Source organism: Panthera pardus, unplaced genomic scaffold (genome assembly GCF_024362965.1).
Source record: "Panthera pardus isolate Hobbes unplaced genomic scaffold, ASM2436296v1 HiC_scaffold_16, whole genome shotgun sequence".
NCBI classification, from domain to species: domain Eukaryota; kingdom Metazoa; phylum Chordata; class Mammalia; order Carnivora; family Felidae; genus Panthera; species Panthera pardus.
In genome coordinates, this window is record NW_026526721.1 from 11,349,216 (window position 1) to 11,365,208 (window position 15,993).

At 53.1% G+C, this 15,993-nt stretch overlaps 1 protein-coding gene across 5 annotated transcripts in view; it reads right to left on the reverse strand.

Moving 5' to 3' along the window:
* ITSN1 (intersectin 1) overlaps positions 1–15,993 on the reverse strand; it is a 219,024-nt gene that overhangs the window by 28,756 nt on the left and 174,275 nt on the right. For 4 of the 5 annotated variants that reach the window (XM_019420251.2, XM_019420249.2, XM_019420250.2 and 1 more), the window contains one exon: positions 903–1,024. In XM_019420251.2, coding sequence (XP_019275796.1) covers positions 903–1,024 — 122 coding nt within the window. Of the gene's footprint in view, positions 1–902; positions 1,025–9,702; positions 9,818–15,993 lie in introns of those variants that run through there. The other variant, XM_019420253.2, reaches the window with a different exon arrangement.

Below are 15,993 nucleotides of genomic sequence, written 5' to 3' on the forward strand. Positions count from 1 at the left end.
ACTTTTCCTAAGTATGCACCATGACTTCCTATGCATGAATGTGCCTCCTGGACCAGTAACCCATCCCGCCTCCTGTACCCATTCAACACTGGGCAACGGGTGGTGACGTTCCTGGTTAAGGCTGTCCAAGGAGATAGTTGCACAACTGTTAGGTGAGGGGCAGTGGGGGAGCAGGAGTTTCAAAACTATTACAATGTTTTTCAAACTGTAGAGTGATCCTGCCATTCAGCTCTGCAAACCCCTGTTGCTAACATGGCAACTTCCCATGAGCATAAACAAGTCTTCTTCAAAACCAGGGGTTCCCAACTCTGCCTCTCCTCAGCCTTCTGGGACCAAGTGGCCCAGGCCTTTCAACAGCCACCCAGGAGGAGAGACAAAACAAGGCATCCTCTGGGACAGGGCAGTGCACGGGGACCTGGGAGGAAACATCTTCACTCTCAGCAACAGATTTTCCTCAGAGGTAATATGTACCACCAGGAAGGACTCGAGATAATTGGCTGGATGGCTGCCATTTTCAGATGCCAACCCTGAGGCCTGGGAGACCACGTGGCCTGCTCTATGGCATTAACTAGTTGGTGGCTAAGCACCCACTTCTCCGAGGAGAGTCTAGACTCCCAGTCCCCAGCCCACATGTCTCCTTCCACGCACCTCCTCACGGACTCATTCATCCCCTGACATGAGTGATCCCTCTACGGGGATGACTCAGAGGGCCACGGATAAGAGTTCGACCATCTTCTCTTGGGTAGAAATCTCCTGTGTGATTTGCCATCCAGATGCTCCCCACTCATCAGAAAACCTCTCAGGCTGAGAATCAGGGTGCAGCCCTCCTTAACTGAGGTCCCCCTTCTCCCCAACCTCTGCCAGTATCCCCGGCCCCCACCGGCACCCATGGCTGCCATTACCTCGGTGACCAGCTGGAGGTCATTCACATAGTTCTCCTCTGTCACGATGAGCTCATGGATGTATCCTTGCCGCTTTCTTTCAGTGGGGGTCAGCATATCCAAGAGGTGTAAGTCTGAACACCCTGGAAAACACAACCATTGGGACATTTTAGTGCAAGTCTAGGGAAGCTCAGACAGCCTCACAGCGAAGAACCTGGGGCCTCGTGCCTGCTGGTCCCTGTGGCCTCACTGGAGTTGGGCAGTGTTACAGGTTCGATCACGTTCCCTAATAATACACAATCAAGTTCTTTTTTTATAGATATAATTTTTTTAATGTTTATTTTTGAGAGAGAGAGAGAGAGAGAGAGACAGAGCACGGGCAGGAGAGGGGCAGAGAGAGAAGGAGACACAGAATCCGAAGCAGGCTCCAGGCTCTGAGCCATTAGCACAGAGCCCGATGCGGGGCTCGAACCGCGAGATCATGACCTGAGCCGAAATCGGACGCTCAACCGACTGAGCCACCCAGACGCCCTCACATTCCAGTTCTAACTCTTGGTTCCTGTGGCTGTGACCTTAGGTTGCTGTGACTTGGTTCCTGTTCCTCGGAACCCTTGGTTCCTGTGACCTATACCTATGACCTTGGTTCCTGTGACTGTGACTGTGACCAGAAATCGGGCTTCTGGAGATAGAGTCAAATTGAGATGAAGTCATACTCAGTTAGCGTGGGCTCTAATCCCATGTGACTGGTGTCCTTATAGGAAGACATACAGAGACGGTCAGAAAGAAGGTCATGTGACGACAGAGGCAAGGACAGAGGCAGGTGCAAGCCAAGGAACGCCAAGGATTGCCAGCCGCCATTGGAAGCAAAGAGGAAGGCACGGAAAGAATCTCCCCCAAGGCCTCCAGAGGGACATGTCTCTGCCAACACTTTGCTTTTGGACTTTTCTCCAAAACTGTGGGAGAATAAATTTCTGTTGTTTTGAGCCACCCCGTGTGTGGCCTTTGTTGTGGCAGCCTAGCGAAATGACCCAGGCAGCGCACCCCTTCGTCCAAACCGCTGACACGATAATGTCCAGAGAAGACTAAGGAGTAATTGGCTGGTATTTCCTGAGGGCTCACCCCACGCCAGGTGCTCCACAAGGAGCTCTACGCTGGCAGGTCTGCTCAAAGCCCACAGAGGCTCCGGAAGCGTCACCATTTTACAGACAAGGAAACGGAGCTTCTGACGGGTTGCCTCACCCCAAATCTCTTAGCTTTGCAGTGGCCGAGACTCGAGCCTGACGCTTTGACGCCAGAACCTGGGCTCTACCAGGCTACTGTTGTTGGGTCCCCGCCCAACTGTTACTGTCGTTGGGTCCCAGCTACAGGAGGGCATCAGCTTGTCCTGAGGTTGGCTCTCCGAGGCTCAGGTGGCTGTGCTGAGGCTCCTGCTGGGCCTGGGCACAGGGCAGAGAGATGTGGAGAGCGTTCAGACAGTGCCAGGTAAAGTCCATGAGCCAGGCTGCTGCCGTGTGCCTGTAGAGGCATTAAGCCCCAAGATAGACAGGGAAACTGCCCCAGCTGCAGACAGCTGGGCACATCCGGGGCCCCAGGTGCCCGAGGGAACGGGCTCGGTTGACCTGAGATGGGACACGCACGGAAGCTGGTGCCTGCCCTTGCCTCTGCTCACCTGGTTGGCTATTTAGGGTTTTGTTGGCTTTGAACGTTCTCTGCTTATCAGCGAAGGCTGCCTCATGACACGGCACGCTGGAACGGGGGGTGGGAAGCCCCCTTTCTTGGGGGTGCCCTTCATACAGGCCTGGGCCCACCTGTTCCAGGCCCGTGGTCTCTCCTCTCCTTTTTATGAGGGGTTCTTCATTTATCACACACACACACACACACACACACACACACACACACACACAAAACCAGATTTGTAAAATAGACTGAAAGGTGTCCTGGATGTAGGCGGGAATGCGGGCAGGGGGTCCTATTCCGTTGCTTTTCTCATACCATTTCCCCCCCACAAGGGGGCGCGATGGAGCACAATATGAAACATCCTGCCAGCCACCAGTGGTTCTCAAAGTGTGGTCCCCGGACCAGCAGCATGAGCCACACCAGGGAACTTGTTAGAAATGCAAATTACCAGGCCTCTGCAGAATAGACTACCTAGATTTGGGGCCCAGGAACCTGATTTAACAAGCTCTCCAGGTGATTTTTTTAAGGCAAACTAAAGTTTGAGAAGCTTGCTCTGGACTATCAGGAATTCCTCGGAGTTTCCATCTTCCCCCCCCCCCCAGAAAGTCTTCCCCCTAGACTTGGGCTCATGACCTAGTCTATATGCTGGAAGATTCCGCAAATAGGATGATCCCTCTGAGGTGAATGATATCACTGACTTCTTAGCAAACGTTTTCCTGTGCCAGAGCTGAGCTCCACATCTGGGTCCTTCTAGTCCTCAGTCTTGTACCCTCCCCTGGCCAAATGCTCTTTCTAGAATGCTTTAGATTCTCTTCCTGGGACAGGACAATTTGAGGATGGGCAGGCAGATGGGAGCTGGGAAAGCAGCAGGGACGAGCCATCCTTATGTTAATATTCTCCACGCCCATCCCCACGACCTCATTCAAAGCCACTGCAATGTGGCCAAACTATAAACCCACAGATCTGTGAGCTGGGCACGAACCACCATGCAGGTCTGCAGATGAATCTGGAACTTGGGCCCTCCGCTCAGCCACCAGCTTGGTGCAGCTGTTCTTTGTGGGTTGGGGCGTTGGCTGTGCTTCATTAGAACAACTGCTCCGTCAGCGAGCTCTCAGGAAGGAAGCAAGTCCTGATGGCTCGCTCTGTTCAGTTCTGCCCGCCTCTGCCGAGCCCCTGTGGGAGCTTCGGCTTTTGAGTGGTGGAGTGACAGCCACCAAGTCCTTGGGCTTTCATTAAGAAAGCCACCTGGGAAACACTCTTCAGTTTGGGAGGAAACATCTCACTTGTCACCTATTCTCACCAAACTGTCCTGTCAATGAGTCAAAGAGCCCAGGAGAGAGGAAGGCTTGTTCTTATTACAGAGCAGAATGCAGACCTTACATTACAGGGACTTGTAGGAACTCTCACGGAGCAGGGTCTCCCCTAGAATTTTCAGGACATTCCTTTCTTTTTAAAAAAAATTTTTTTAATGTGTGTTTACTTTTGAGCGAGAGATACAGAACGTGAGCGGGGGGCGGGCAGAGAGAGAGGGAGACACGGCATCTGAAGCAGGCTCCGGGCTCCGAGCCGTCAGCCCAGAGCCTGACGCGGGGCTCAAACCCACAAACCGTGAGATCGTGACCTGAGCCGAATTCAGATGCTTAACCCGAGCCACCCAGGTGCCCAGGACCTTCCTTGCTGTGGGGATATTAGGATATTGTTTAGAGCTGCAGTTGTTAGACGCATCCCACACCGTGCAGTGGTGTTTGCAGGGATACAAACATCGGGCTAGGACATCAGGGGGACACTGGTTGCCCCCATCCTCTGAACATCCCTTTCAGTCACAATTTCCCTTGGAGAACATGATGGATGCTATGAACTCTGGCCCCAGAAACAAGGACCCGGGAAGAAACATTAACAGGAAATGGCTTGCTTTGGATTTCAGAAGTTCTGAGTCTTCAAGTTTTACATGGTATGGTTGTCGTTGTTGCTGTTTTAAGTTTATTTATTTATTTTGAGAGACAGAGAGCGAGCGCGCAAGTCAGGGAGGGGCAGAGAGAGGAGGGGAGAGAGAGAATCCCAAGCAGGCTCCGCGTTGTCAGTACAAAGCCTCACGCGGGGCTCGAACTCACGAACTGTGAGATCTTGACCTGAGCTGAAGTCAAGGTCCCGACTCTTAACCGACTGAGCCCCCTGGCTCCCCTACGTGGTACGGCTTTGAAGAAGCCCGGAGCCCGAACAACAGCAAAAGGTCTAGAGTGGACTTAGGCTATTAGTCCAAGAATCCCTGGTTCCCGGGGCCAGTTTGGGGTGAATTGGGGGGTCTGTTGCACATGGAAGGGGGGGCACGAGGAGGTTGCACGGCCTCCTGCTCCGGGCAGCTCCAGCATTCCCGTCCATCCACCCAGAGGACCCATGTCAGAGCTGACCCAGCTGACAGGTGCCATGTGACTCTGGGTTGCTTGCCGCCACAAATTCCACCCCACGCCGTCCACCTACCAGCCTGCCTGGAGGCAGGGGACTGGCTCAGATGGCCTCTCCAGGCCCCAGTGTACAACAAAAAGCAAAGATTTTGTGGGGAGATTCGTCTCAGCATTGTATGCCAACAGTGTTGGCTTTGAATGGTCTTTTTAGCTACTGAACCGACCCACACGATGCTGTTTTAAAAGTTCTTGCTGCTGGATGCCAGACCAAGAAGACCATTACAGGCTGGAAATAGGTACTTTGAGCTAAAAAATATCCTTCCTTTGAAAATTTAATATTTAGAAAAACAAACGAGTTTAAAAACTCCATTATTCAGAGCGGGGTAAATGGAAAAGACATTGCAAATAAGAGAGTTTTCTTTAAGGGTGGAGGGACGTGGTTCTTCTCTCCTTTGGGAACCAGGATAAACATGATTTTCTGGCTCCCTTTCCCGGGGAAAAATGAGAGAATAAAGCAGAGCAAATAACTTTTCACGGACATCTCGGTGTGATGAAGGGATTCTTAAAACGAACTATAATCCACTCACAGCTGAAATAATATTGCAAGCGACTCTGGGCACTTAAAACCGATCCCTAATTACAGCCCACATAAAATTCCCAATCTCTGTGCTGTCCCTTGTAATTTTGCGTAGTTAGACACATTCACAAAGTGGAGAGTAGCCGTGAGACCCCTTTGAGAGTAGTTGAGTCTGGGGCACTGGAGAGAATGTGGGAAAATCTTACCCAAAAAGGTCATCTTGTCACCTCAATGGGACAACGTTCATAGGAACAGCATAATCTAAATAAATTGCTTTATTACAAAACTAGTACATAAACACATGCTGGGTGTAAACAGTTCAAAGGATACAGAAGTACTTAGGGTACAACCGGGGCGTCGCCCCTCTCATTCCCAACCCTTCTCCTTCCGTTCTCAACAAGGCCCATGATTTTAAAAACCAAACCAGCCCCCACAGCAAGCCGGCCACTGGATAAACCAAATAAACAGGCCTCGTTCCTGTTATGAAAGGGCCAAAATATACTCTAAGATGGTCAATAAATATTTATTAAGTTCCTACGAAGCCCAAGAGACACAGGAATGAGCAAGATAATGCCCTTGTCCTCAAGGAAACTCACAGCTGGGAGGGAGACGCGAACATGGAAATTAAATTTGAAATAGCAAGCAGCGGAGAACGTTCCTGCAGGTCTGCGAGGATAGTAGAGTCTGCAGGGCTCAGAAGTACATGCTCCTTGTCCCGAGGGAGGAAGGCTCTGCGAGGAGGTCCTACTTGTGTGTGGGGGGGGGGGGGGGGTGGGGGGGGGTGGGGTTCTGCATCAGGGAAGATGGGGCCATTATGTTGGGGGTGTGGGGCCAGTATGCCAAGTAGGTGCAGGGACACTATGGGAGATAAGGCGGGAAGCGGGAAGGCAATAAGGTGGGTAGTACATGACATCACAGAAGGCATAATGCCAGAGGGGCCAGGTGAGAAATCCCACAATATGGAAACTCAGGCAATGGTTTTTCACCTTTAAGAGAAAGGATATACCAGTGTCTGTGGGGACATTCTGCCCAAATTCTCCGGCTAAATGGCCTCGCTCACCGGGATGCCTGTTGGAGCTGGAGCTCCTGTCTACACCGAAGCCTTCTCCAGGGCGGGCCTCAATGGAGGGAACAGGGGCCTCGTGGCTCTCGTGGCTCCTGCCAGGCTACACTGGATTTTTCTGGGAAAATGAGTCTGATTGTGTTGCCTTCGACCTCCTGGACAGAATGGCACATGTGGGATGGCTTGTCATGTAGGAAAGGCTGCAATGGATACGACATAAAGAAGGTTCTCCGGCCAGAGCACTCCCTCCTCCCCCCCTCTCCCCCCACAATCCCATTCTCTAAGCTGTGAACTTGTGCGCTCCCCCTGTGCAGCTGTGCTTGGAGCTGGGACTTGGTGGTGAATGAGGCGGGCTGGGTCCTTGTCCTTGGGGAGCCCTGGTCTACCAGAGGCTCGGGCATCCCACCTAGACTCTGGTTCTGGCCAAAGCACAGGAAACTCACAAAGGGCGTCACTGCAAGCTGCCCGTCCCTGAGACCTCAGCGTTGAAGTCCTTAAGACTGGATTCTTATGGGGGTTTAGAGGAGCTGGATGGGCATGGGGACCTGTAGTGGGGGGGAGGGGGAATGTCACCTGATGGCACCAAAGACCCCCCAATGCCTTATGTCCGGCTGAACCCAGGCAGCCCTCTCCGGCCTGTCTGGGGGAACTCACTAGACCCATTAGGCTGGGTCCCTCTGGGGGAACTCGCTAGACCCATTAGGCTGGGTCCTTCTGGGGGAACTCGCTAGACCCATTCGGCTGGGTCCCTCTGGGGGAACTCGCTAGACCCATTAGGCTGGGTCCCTCTGGGGGCTTCCATTCAGCCACACTCAGCATTAACCCCGTAGCTTCAAAGGGTCAAGGTGGCTTCCAGAAGAATAACAATTCTTCTAAGAAGGGGAATCCAGTCTACATGGGGTGCCAGGCAGTTTAATGACTATTGAGAATTTGCAAAAATCAAATTACTCTCAGGGATAGGTTCTCTCTTAATTTGCCATAGGTCACTTTTAACTAAAGGCATGGCGTTCATGGCTTTATAACGGATGCTGGGATCCCTGGTGCGGCGTCGAGCATCCCACGGTGTGCACTCGTTCGCTCATTCCTGGCCCCACTGATGTTACCACCCTTGCTTTCCTTTCTTGCTGAGCCTCTGCTTTCAATACCCACCACCCTGCGGTATCTCAGGGACCCTCAGCAGCGGCCGCAAGTAAATCCTTCGGGTACACAAAGCAGGCTGGGGTGTTAGAAGTACAGACACATGTTTATTGGAATGAGAGGCAGTAGGTTTGACTAGAGGGACCTGGGAATATCTTCCAGAGAAGCAGGGATTTGGCTTGGACTCCATCAGGCACATGGCAGTTTCGGGTGGGGACGTAGCGAGGGATCCAAGTAGAGGAAGTGGTTGGAGAAAAGGGGAATAGAGAGAAAGCAGTGAGGAGGGAAAGCAGATGCTGGGGTAACAGGGAGTAAAGAAAGTCAACACTGCATGCTCGCATGAGCCACACGGTTCCAGGCGCTGTATGTAGGTGAACTCACAGAGTCCTCACCGACAATCCTGTGTGGCAGCTACTACGCCTATTCTCCCATTGAACAGACAGGGAAACTGAGGCACAGAGAAGTTAAGTGACTTGCCAAAGCCTCCGTTAATCAATGGCAGAGGGGGTCCTACCCCGGAGTTACTCTTCTGAACCACCATGCCTCCTGCCTTGCTGGGAAGGTGACGTATTAGTCAGCTAACGCTGCTGTAACCACGTCCCACAGACCACGCGGCTCACACGTGAGAAATGGAGTCTCACAGCGCCGGAGGCAGCAAGTCCAAGATCAAGGTACCAGCAGGTCTGATTTCTTCTAAGGTCTTTCTCCTTAGCGGGCAGGTGGCCATCTTGTCCCTGCATCCTCACATGGCCTTTCTTCTGTTACAAAATCATTGCTGGTGACTCTTTGCGTCCAAATGTCCTCTTCACATTGGAGGTAGGGCCCACCCTGATGGCCTCATCTTAACTTAATGACCTCTTTAAGGCCCCAGCTCCAGAAACAGTCATATTCTGAGGTACTGGGGGGAAGGGCTTCAACGTTTCAATCTGGTGGGGGAGGGGGACACAGTTCGGCCGGGGAGGGGGGGGAGGTACAGTCAAGGAGTTTGAACAGCAGAGTGAGACGTCTACATTTTTGTCTTGGTTGCAGAGCTGGGAAAGGTCCGGGCCGTGTTTCGGAAGGATCGCGGTGGCAGCTTCACGGAGGCTGGGTGAGGGCTGTGGCCCCTGAGAATGGCCGCATGTTTAGAATCACCTAAGGAGATTTAGAAGGCCCGGTGTCCCTGCGGTAGCCTGGACCAATCAAATCCACCTGGCCGGGGTTCCGCCCGGGCCTCTGTAACATGTGGAAGCTTCCAGGAGGCTCCTACGTGCAGCCCAGAGTGAGGACCACTCCATCAGAGGGAGCCCCGAAATCAAGACACCTGGTGCGAAAAGGGAGCAAAATTCAGAAACTAGATCTGTCCAGGCTCATGTAGCACAAGAGCGTCACAATTGTTGAACCGATTCCAGACCCAGGTGGGTCCCTCAAGCGACTTGTCCAAAGGGAACTATGGTTGTAACCCAGAATGCCGTCCCTCTGTCCATGACCTGGAGCTCAGACAGGCCTCTGACGCTGTGTCCCTGGAGGTCACACTGCCACCACCTGACCCCCAATGCTAGGCCTAGAGCTCAAAAAGGTCACTCTGCTCATCGGCCTCCTTGTATCGATGGGACAGCGGAGTCCACAGGTGCACGGTGACTTCTGCTATCAGGAATAAGCCCTCCGCTCTTGCTGTCTTGGGAGATGGAGACCCACAAGAAAACCAAAGAGTAGGCCCGAGGGTGGCCAGTCCCCGTTCCTCTCCCAACGCGTTCCCAAAAGACCTGGCTGTGAAGATGGTCTGGTCCGTGGCGCCCGAGGCTGTTGGGCCGGCGGTAGCCAGGCTGGGTCAAGGCGGCTGTGTCTCCTCTGACAGTGACCCTTGGCTGGCCAGTCCCGGGACCCAGCTCTGGCGGTCCAGAGGGGCAGGCATCCTCCTCGTCCCAGTGGAACTTTCTTCTCGAGGGTCTAAGCATAGCCCGGTCCCCTGCGGTCTCTCCTAACTTGGCAAACTGACCCCGGTGGGACACAAGAGACAACCTGAGCCCGGGACATTTCCTGCTCATTTCCAGCAACTGCATAGCTGCGCTCAGGTCCCTGCTTTCATGGAGCTTCCATTCTAGTGGGGGAGACAGAAAACCAAATACACGCATAAATATATGGTAGTTAGGGCGGTTATAAGAATGATGAATGACAATTCTTTTGACTACTAAGCTCATTTCCAGTCCCAGGGTCTTCTCACGTGAATTTATCTTTTAAGCCATGGTGGCTTCCCAAACACAGCTTTGTGCAGGGTTCGAGGTCACATGCAGCGCAGAGACTGAGCACCGATGTGTCCTTTCCTTGCAGCCTAGATGGGGAGGAAGGAGCGAGACCGTCCACACAGGGCTCCTGAACGACCGCCATGGGCGGTCACGACATGCAAGGGTGCAAGGCAGGCGCTGTCCTCTGGTTCATGAGCTACCGGGGAGATGGGGCGTCGCACAATAATCAATCGTACAAGGGGAGGTACCATCGCTACTTGTAAGTGCTGTTCCTGTGTGGGTCTTTGTGGGATCCGGCCTTGCCCCCCAGGGAGCTCACGGTCTTGGGCGGGAGATGAGTATCTGTGTGTCTGTGCGTGTGTCTGAGTCTTAAAATCCACTCATCTTCACGTATGATGAGTTACTAGCAGCTCAGCAAAGAGCTGAGTCACGGCGAGTCGGTGGAGCTGGGCTGGGCAGCAAGGAGAGGAGGAGGGGGAAGATGGGAGGACCAAGGTGGAGAAGACAGGGAGGCGGGGGGGCGGGGGGGGGACGGGCTGTAAGGCGGGGAGGAGACTGTGGTGATAGCAGGGAGGTGCAGGTCGGGTAGGACGAGACAAGCAAGAGTGGGGCCGGACAACGGGTGTCCACGGATCCCAGACCGATGACACTCTGGCAGGTTGAGGGATGGGATCTCTAGGTGGGGAAAGGGCCCGTGTCCACGCTGTCCACACTGCTCATTTCCTCCCCGGTTCACACCCAGCATGTGCGGACCAGTGATGCAGGTGGGCACTTCCATCAAGTGGTTTGGAGGTCAGAGGAGAGGGTTTTCAAGAGGGCGTCTTGGAAACCCACCGCAGCAACAGAAGCCTGGACCGCTGTGGAGGGTCCTCACGGTTACTCAAAAGGGGGCAGAGAGAATGTGAGATCGGGATGGTAACGACTAGCTCTGGAAGGGGCTCAGCCCAGGGCTTCCCCTCTTCAAGCATCAGGGTCCCCTCCTGCAAGCTGGAGGCCCATGTGCCCTGCACCTGCCACACCTTTTGGTGTTAGAAACCTGGAAGGTGTTTGGATGACGGCAGCCGTCTATGGGTTCCACCAGCAGCTCAGAAAGGAAGGCGCCGATCAGGGAAGGCTTCCCTGAGCAAGCGATGACTGAGCTGTGCTAAAGACGAAGCACAAGGAGCTCTCCATGAGGAGAAGGGAAGAGAGGGGTCCGGCCGGATGGGCCGGAGAAGGGAGCAGATCAGGCAGGGCCTTGAGGCCCAGCTGCGAGATTTGGGCCATTATCACTGGGAAGCCCTGGATGATTGTTAGCAGATTGCAACTTCCATTTTTAAAATAGCTCTCTGCCCACGGGGTGGAGAAGAGGCTGGAAAACAGTGAGACCGGAGCAGGGACGGGTTAGAAGGCTGATGGTCCTGGGGCGCCTGGATGGCTCAGTCGGTTAAGCGACTGACTCTTGGTTTGGGCTCAGGTCATGATCTCACGGTTTGTGGGTTCAAGCCTTGCATCGGGCTCCGTGCTAATGGTGTGGGCTTGTCTCTCTCTGCCCCAACCTTCCCCCCTCCCCCCCTCAAAATAAATAAATAAACTTAAAAAAAAAGAGAAGGCTACGGTCTTCATGCAACGACTGGAGAAACTTGGTCACCCTCAGGGCCTTTGCGCTTGCTATCCCTCAGGCTTGAAACACGTTTCTCCCTGACCTTTGCCTGCCAACTCCTCTGCAGTCAGACCTCCACCTCTCCACAGAGGCCTTCCTGGGCCATCCCATCTGCGATAGCCCTGGCCCTCAGTCACATCCTGGCCCATTTCATCCAGCAGCAGCTGAAATGACTTATTTGTGAGCTGGTGTTCTCCTCTGGCTCCTACAAGCTCCATGAGAGCAGGCGCCCGGTCTGTGTCTCACTGAGCACAGCCCTGTCACCTGGCCCCGTGTTCCTTGGCCACGACTCTCCTCTCCGGGAGTGCAGGAGAGGAGGTGCTTGCCAGGAAATGCAGGCAGGCTGGACCCCTCCTGGTCTCCCAGGAGCTGTTGACACAGCAGGGTGGAGGGGAGGGGCAGGGGAGGGAGGGGAGAGGACTGGCAGATTACTTCTGTCCCTTGAGGATGGGGTGAGGGCTCCTACCACGAGGGAGCCCGTGACACTGGAGGGTCGTACTGAGGACTCAGATGTGGGGGTCTTCCCACAGCGGCCTGAGAAGGACAAGGTAATGCCCCACAGAGGAGAGGGTCATCCTGGCTTCCACTTCTCTGCTGGGACAGATCATAGGGTTCAAACCCTGCCGGAGGCTTGGCAAACAGACCAGACGCATCCAAGACCCAAAGCCGTGGATGCTGAGAGGCATGTCCGGGTGTCCACGACGGGGCAGGAGAGAACTCATCTCCCAGTCTTTAAGTGTGCTGGAGACGGCGCTTTGGGGTGCCCCCCACCCTTGTGACACATGTCCCTTATCCAAGCTGTACGGTTGCTTAAAAACAAAACACAAAGAACAAAAAGAACGAGCTCCTGGCACGTCTGGGGGCCAAACATTCCAGTCTTTCTTTGCTGGTGAGAGAACACAAGGCCACAGAATGCAGAGATGAGAAATAAGGGATCCAGTGACTCAATGCATGTGTGACAGGTTTATTGTGGGGCGCTGCACGGGCCTGCCAACTGGGTCCACGGACGTGACATTTAGAAGCCTCGCACATTCCATTTGCTCTGTCGGCCTCCCTGACGCCAGCCGCGTTGAAACACAGGGCAACTTCTCCCATTTGCCAAGCGTCCGCTGACGGGGCTGGGTGTCACCGCACATTGAGGGAGCATGAGGAAGGTGCTTACTCCAACACAGGTGGGCCTCCCACTACTGGGGAACAGGGGACCCCGATTTGTGCACAAATGAATGAGATGGCTGAAGGTTTTAAGGAAGCTGTCCAATCTTCTCTCTGCAAAATCCCTTATCTACAAAAGCACTGCTTTCTGTAAAGTCTTAAAATGCACACAACCTTCTGTCTCGGTTTATTGCAAGAAAGGAGGAAGCCAGTTAAATGGATTCCTTCACGCCCAGGACCAGGTGCAAATGCCTTTTCTCTCCTGTAAGAACGACAAGAAGGCTATTGTCTGTGGGGGGGCTTACTGCCTGCTGGGTACAATTATTATCCCTCCATATGTAAATGAGGAAACTATAGCACAAAGGGGTTAAGTCACTTGGCCACAGTCACACAATTAGGAAGTGGGAGAGCTGGGATTTGAACCCATGTCCCGAACCACCACCCTGTATCCCTTCCTGGCCTCTATAAAAGCCCAGGGTACCGTTACGTGGGACTCCTCCATCGCCACTATCTGCCTACAGGAAAATAAAACACTCCAAAACTTTAAGAGAAATGGAATGAAATATTACCCTGAACTTGTAGACAGGCCGTGTTAGTATCTTTGGCGCCATGTTTTTCTGGCAGAGGCCAGCCATGGAAACGGAGACGCTACGGCAACCGTTCTTGGGGTGGCACTGGGCACGGGCGTCTCTGGCAAGCCTGTGTCTTTGGAAGATCCTGCAGTGGGGGTGAGCAGGACTAGAAGGGTTGAGGAGGCGGCTGCGTCCTGAGCCTGAGCACTGAGAAGGTGCCACAAGGTGCCGGCATCGGGCAACAGCTCCTCCGCCCCCCCAGCTATGAGTGAACCGCACACGGAAGAGGAACCTGGTCTCCACCTTTCCACACAGTCGTGGTTATGGGAGGCGGCAGGTGCTGAGGTGCTGCTGTTCTCACGTGGCACAAGGTCAAAGGACTAGCCAGGGAGAGGGGGAGGGGCCTCTGAGCACGTCACGCTCTCAGCTCACAGCCAGGGCTAGTGCGCACGGCTCTCCCTGATCTGGATTTCGTGGACCGATCGGGGAGCGGGGGCGGGGAGGGGGGAAGGGGGGGGTGGGGGTGGGTAGGTGGGTGGCATCTCTCTGCATGCACATGCGCGCGTGCGCCCACCCCTCCCGCCCCTAGACCTCCCCCCACTTTCCTGGTGGGGCCTGGAGTGCGGCGGGTGGACCCGTTGAGCTCGAGTGTGTGTGACAGGGGACCAAGAAGGGAGGGGGCAGCACAGGACGGAGAAGGGGAAGAAACCAGGGGAATCAAGTCGTTCAATGGAGTGAAAACTGGCTCCTTGATGAAAAACGTTAGATAAAGTGCTTTTGCCCCTTGTAGGTCACTCGGGAGCAACTACACGAAGAGGAGGATCTGCCCAACTTTAAAAAACGACGGGCAGAGTCAAGGGGACACTTCCTCTTTCGAGGCTTGCAACATCACCCTGACCTCAGGTGCGGGGCAGATGTGGGAACCGCAGCGGTCCGCCTCAGCCAGAATCTTCTATAGCGTGATGGGTCTGTTTTCACCACCCCACCCAATATTACCAAGCTAAAGACGGAGGCGCGCGCGCGCGCACACACACACACACACACACACACACACACACAGCCTGTTGACAACGTAAAACAATAACCTGGTAGTTTCTGAGAGGTAGTGTGTGTTTAACAGAAAGTTGCCCTGGTATAATTTTGTAGCTGATTTTCACTTTTGACAAACAAAACCTTTTAATTTTTTTGTGAATCAAATCCTATCATTTAAAAATGACCGGGGAGGGGCATCTGGGTGGCTCAGTTAAACATGGGGCTCTTGATTTCAAGCCAGGTCACGGTCTCCCGGCTCTTGAGATGGAGCCCCAAGCCCTGACAGTGTAGATCCTTCTTGGGATTTTCTCTCTCCCTCTCTCTCTCTCCCTGCTCCTCCCCTGTTTGTGATCTCTCTTTCTCTCTCAAAATAAACATTTAAAAAATAATAAAAATTAAAATGCCCAGGGAGTTTTTAAAGAATTTCCTTGGGGCGCCTGGTTGGCACAGTCAGTTAAGCATCTGACTCTTGATTTTGGCTCAGGTCATGATCTCACAGTTAGCTCGAGCCCCATACTGGGCTCCACACTGACAGTGCAGAGCCTGCTTGGGATTCTCTATCCCTCTCTCTGTCCTTCCCATGCACTCTCTTTCTCTCAAAATAAACTTTAAAAGATAGTAAAAAAAAAAAAAAAAAAAGAACTTTCCCCCGAGTGGCAATGGAACCCTTTGAGATGGAATAACTACACACCAGGAAACATTCTGGAAACCTGGCTTTTTGTGTGCGGAATTTTCTTAAAGAAAAGCCCAAGAGAATTCTGGCCGAAGTGAAATAGTGAAATATTCACATACAGCTATCGTGATCTTTGACCTTATTATGTTCCCCTATCCCACCAGATCCAAAATATCAGACATTTTGAAGACTTGGGTTGTTGTTTTTTGTTTTTTTTTTTTTTTTTTCCTGTGCATTTTGGGACCACTGGCAGTCAATGTAGTTTTTCATAAAAATTCTCTTGGGTGTTTTGGAACTAAAAGAAATGAATAGGATTAACGTATACTTTTGCTAGAAGAAAAAAATGAATATTCACTCTCAGGAATTAATTTTCAATTTGCCAGGAAGCAGGGCTGTGATTTGTTGGGCCCGTTCCCCAACTGCGATCTGGGTGGCTGCCTCCCCGACCCCATGCCAGGGGTAGACCTGGCCCAGAGGAAGGTTGCCACACCCTGGCATCTCTGGTCCTTGGCCTCCTTCACGGACCAGATGAGCAACAGACCCCAGGAGCAGCCCCTCCCAAGAACACAGTTGCTGTTGGGAAACTCACAGCTCAAGGAAAGGGGCCTGCAAATGTACCTCGGTATCCTCTTGGGGGGTGATGTGATGTGCCTGGAATGGAACCCCCAGTGCCTCTTCCTCGTGTATTAATGGCTCAACCCACTCGTTCAAACAGGCATTTCTGAGTACTTAACCTACTATGTGCCAAGGTGGGCATATAGCATATTGAGCAACAGAAATTGCGGTTTTATAGGTGAGAGGTGGGAATATTGGTGATTCCATGTTTTAACCTACTACTGAGAGGGTTTTCTTAAGCTGGTATTACCAGGGTTTTCTTCGGATGGGATCAAAGAAGGCATAGAGAGAGGGCCAGTTGCCATCTGCTTATGGGAGTCTGGATCTGCCCAGTTCCCTTCCAGA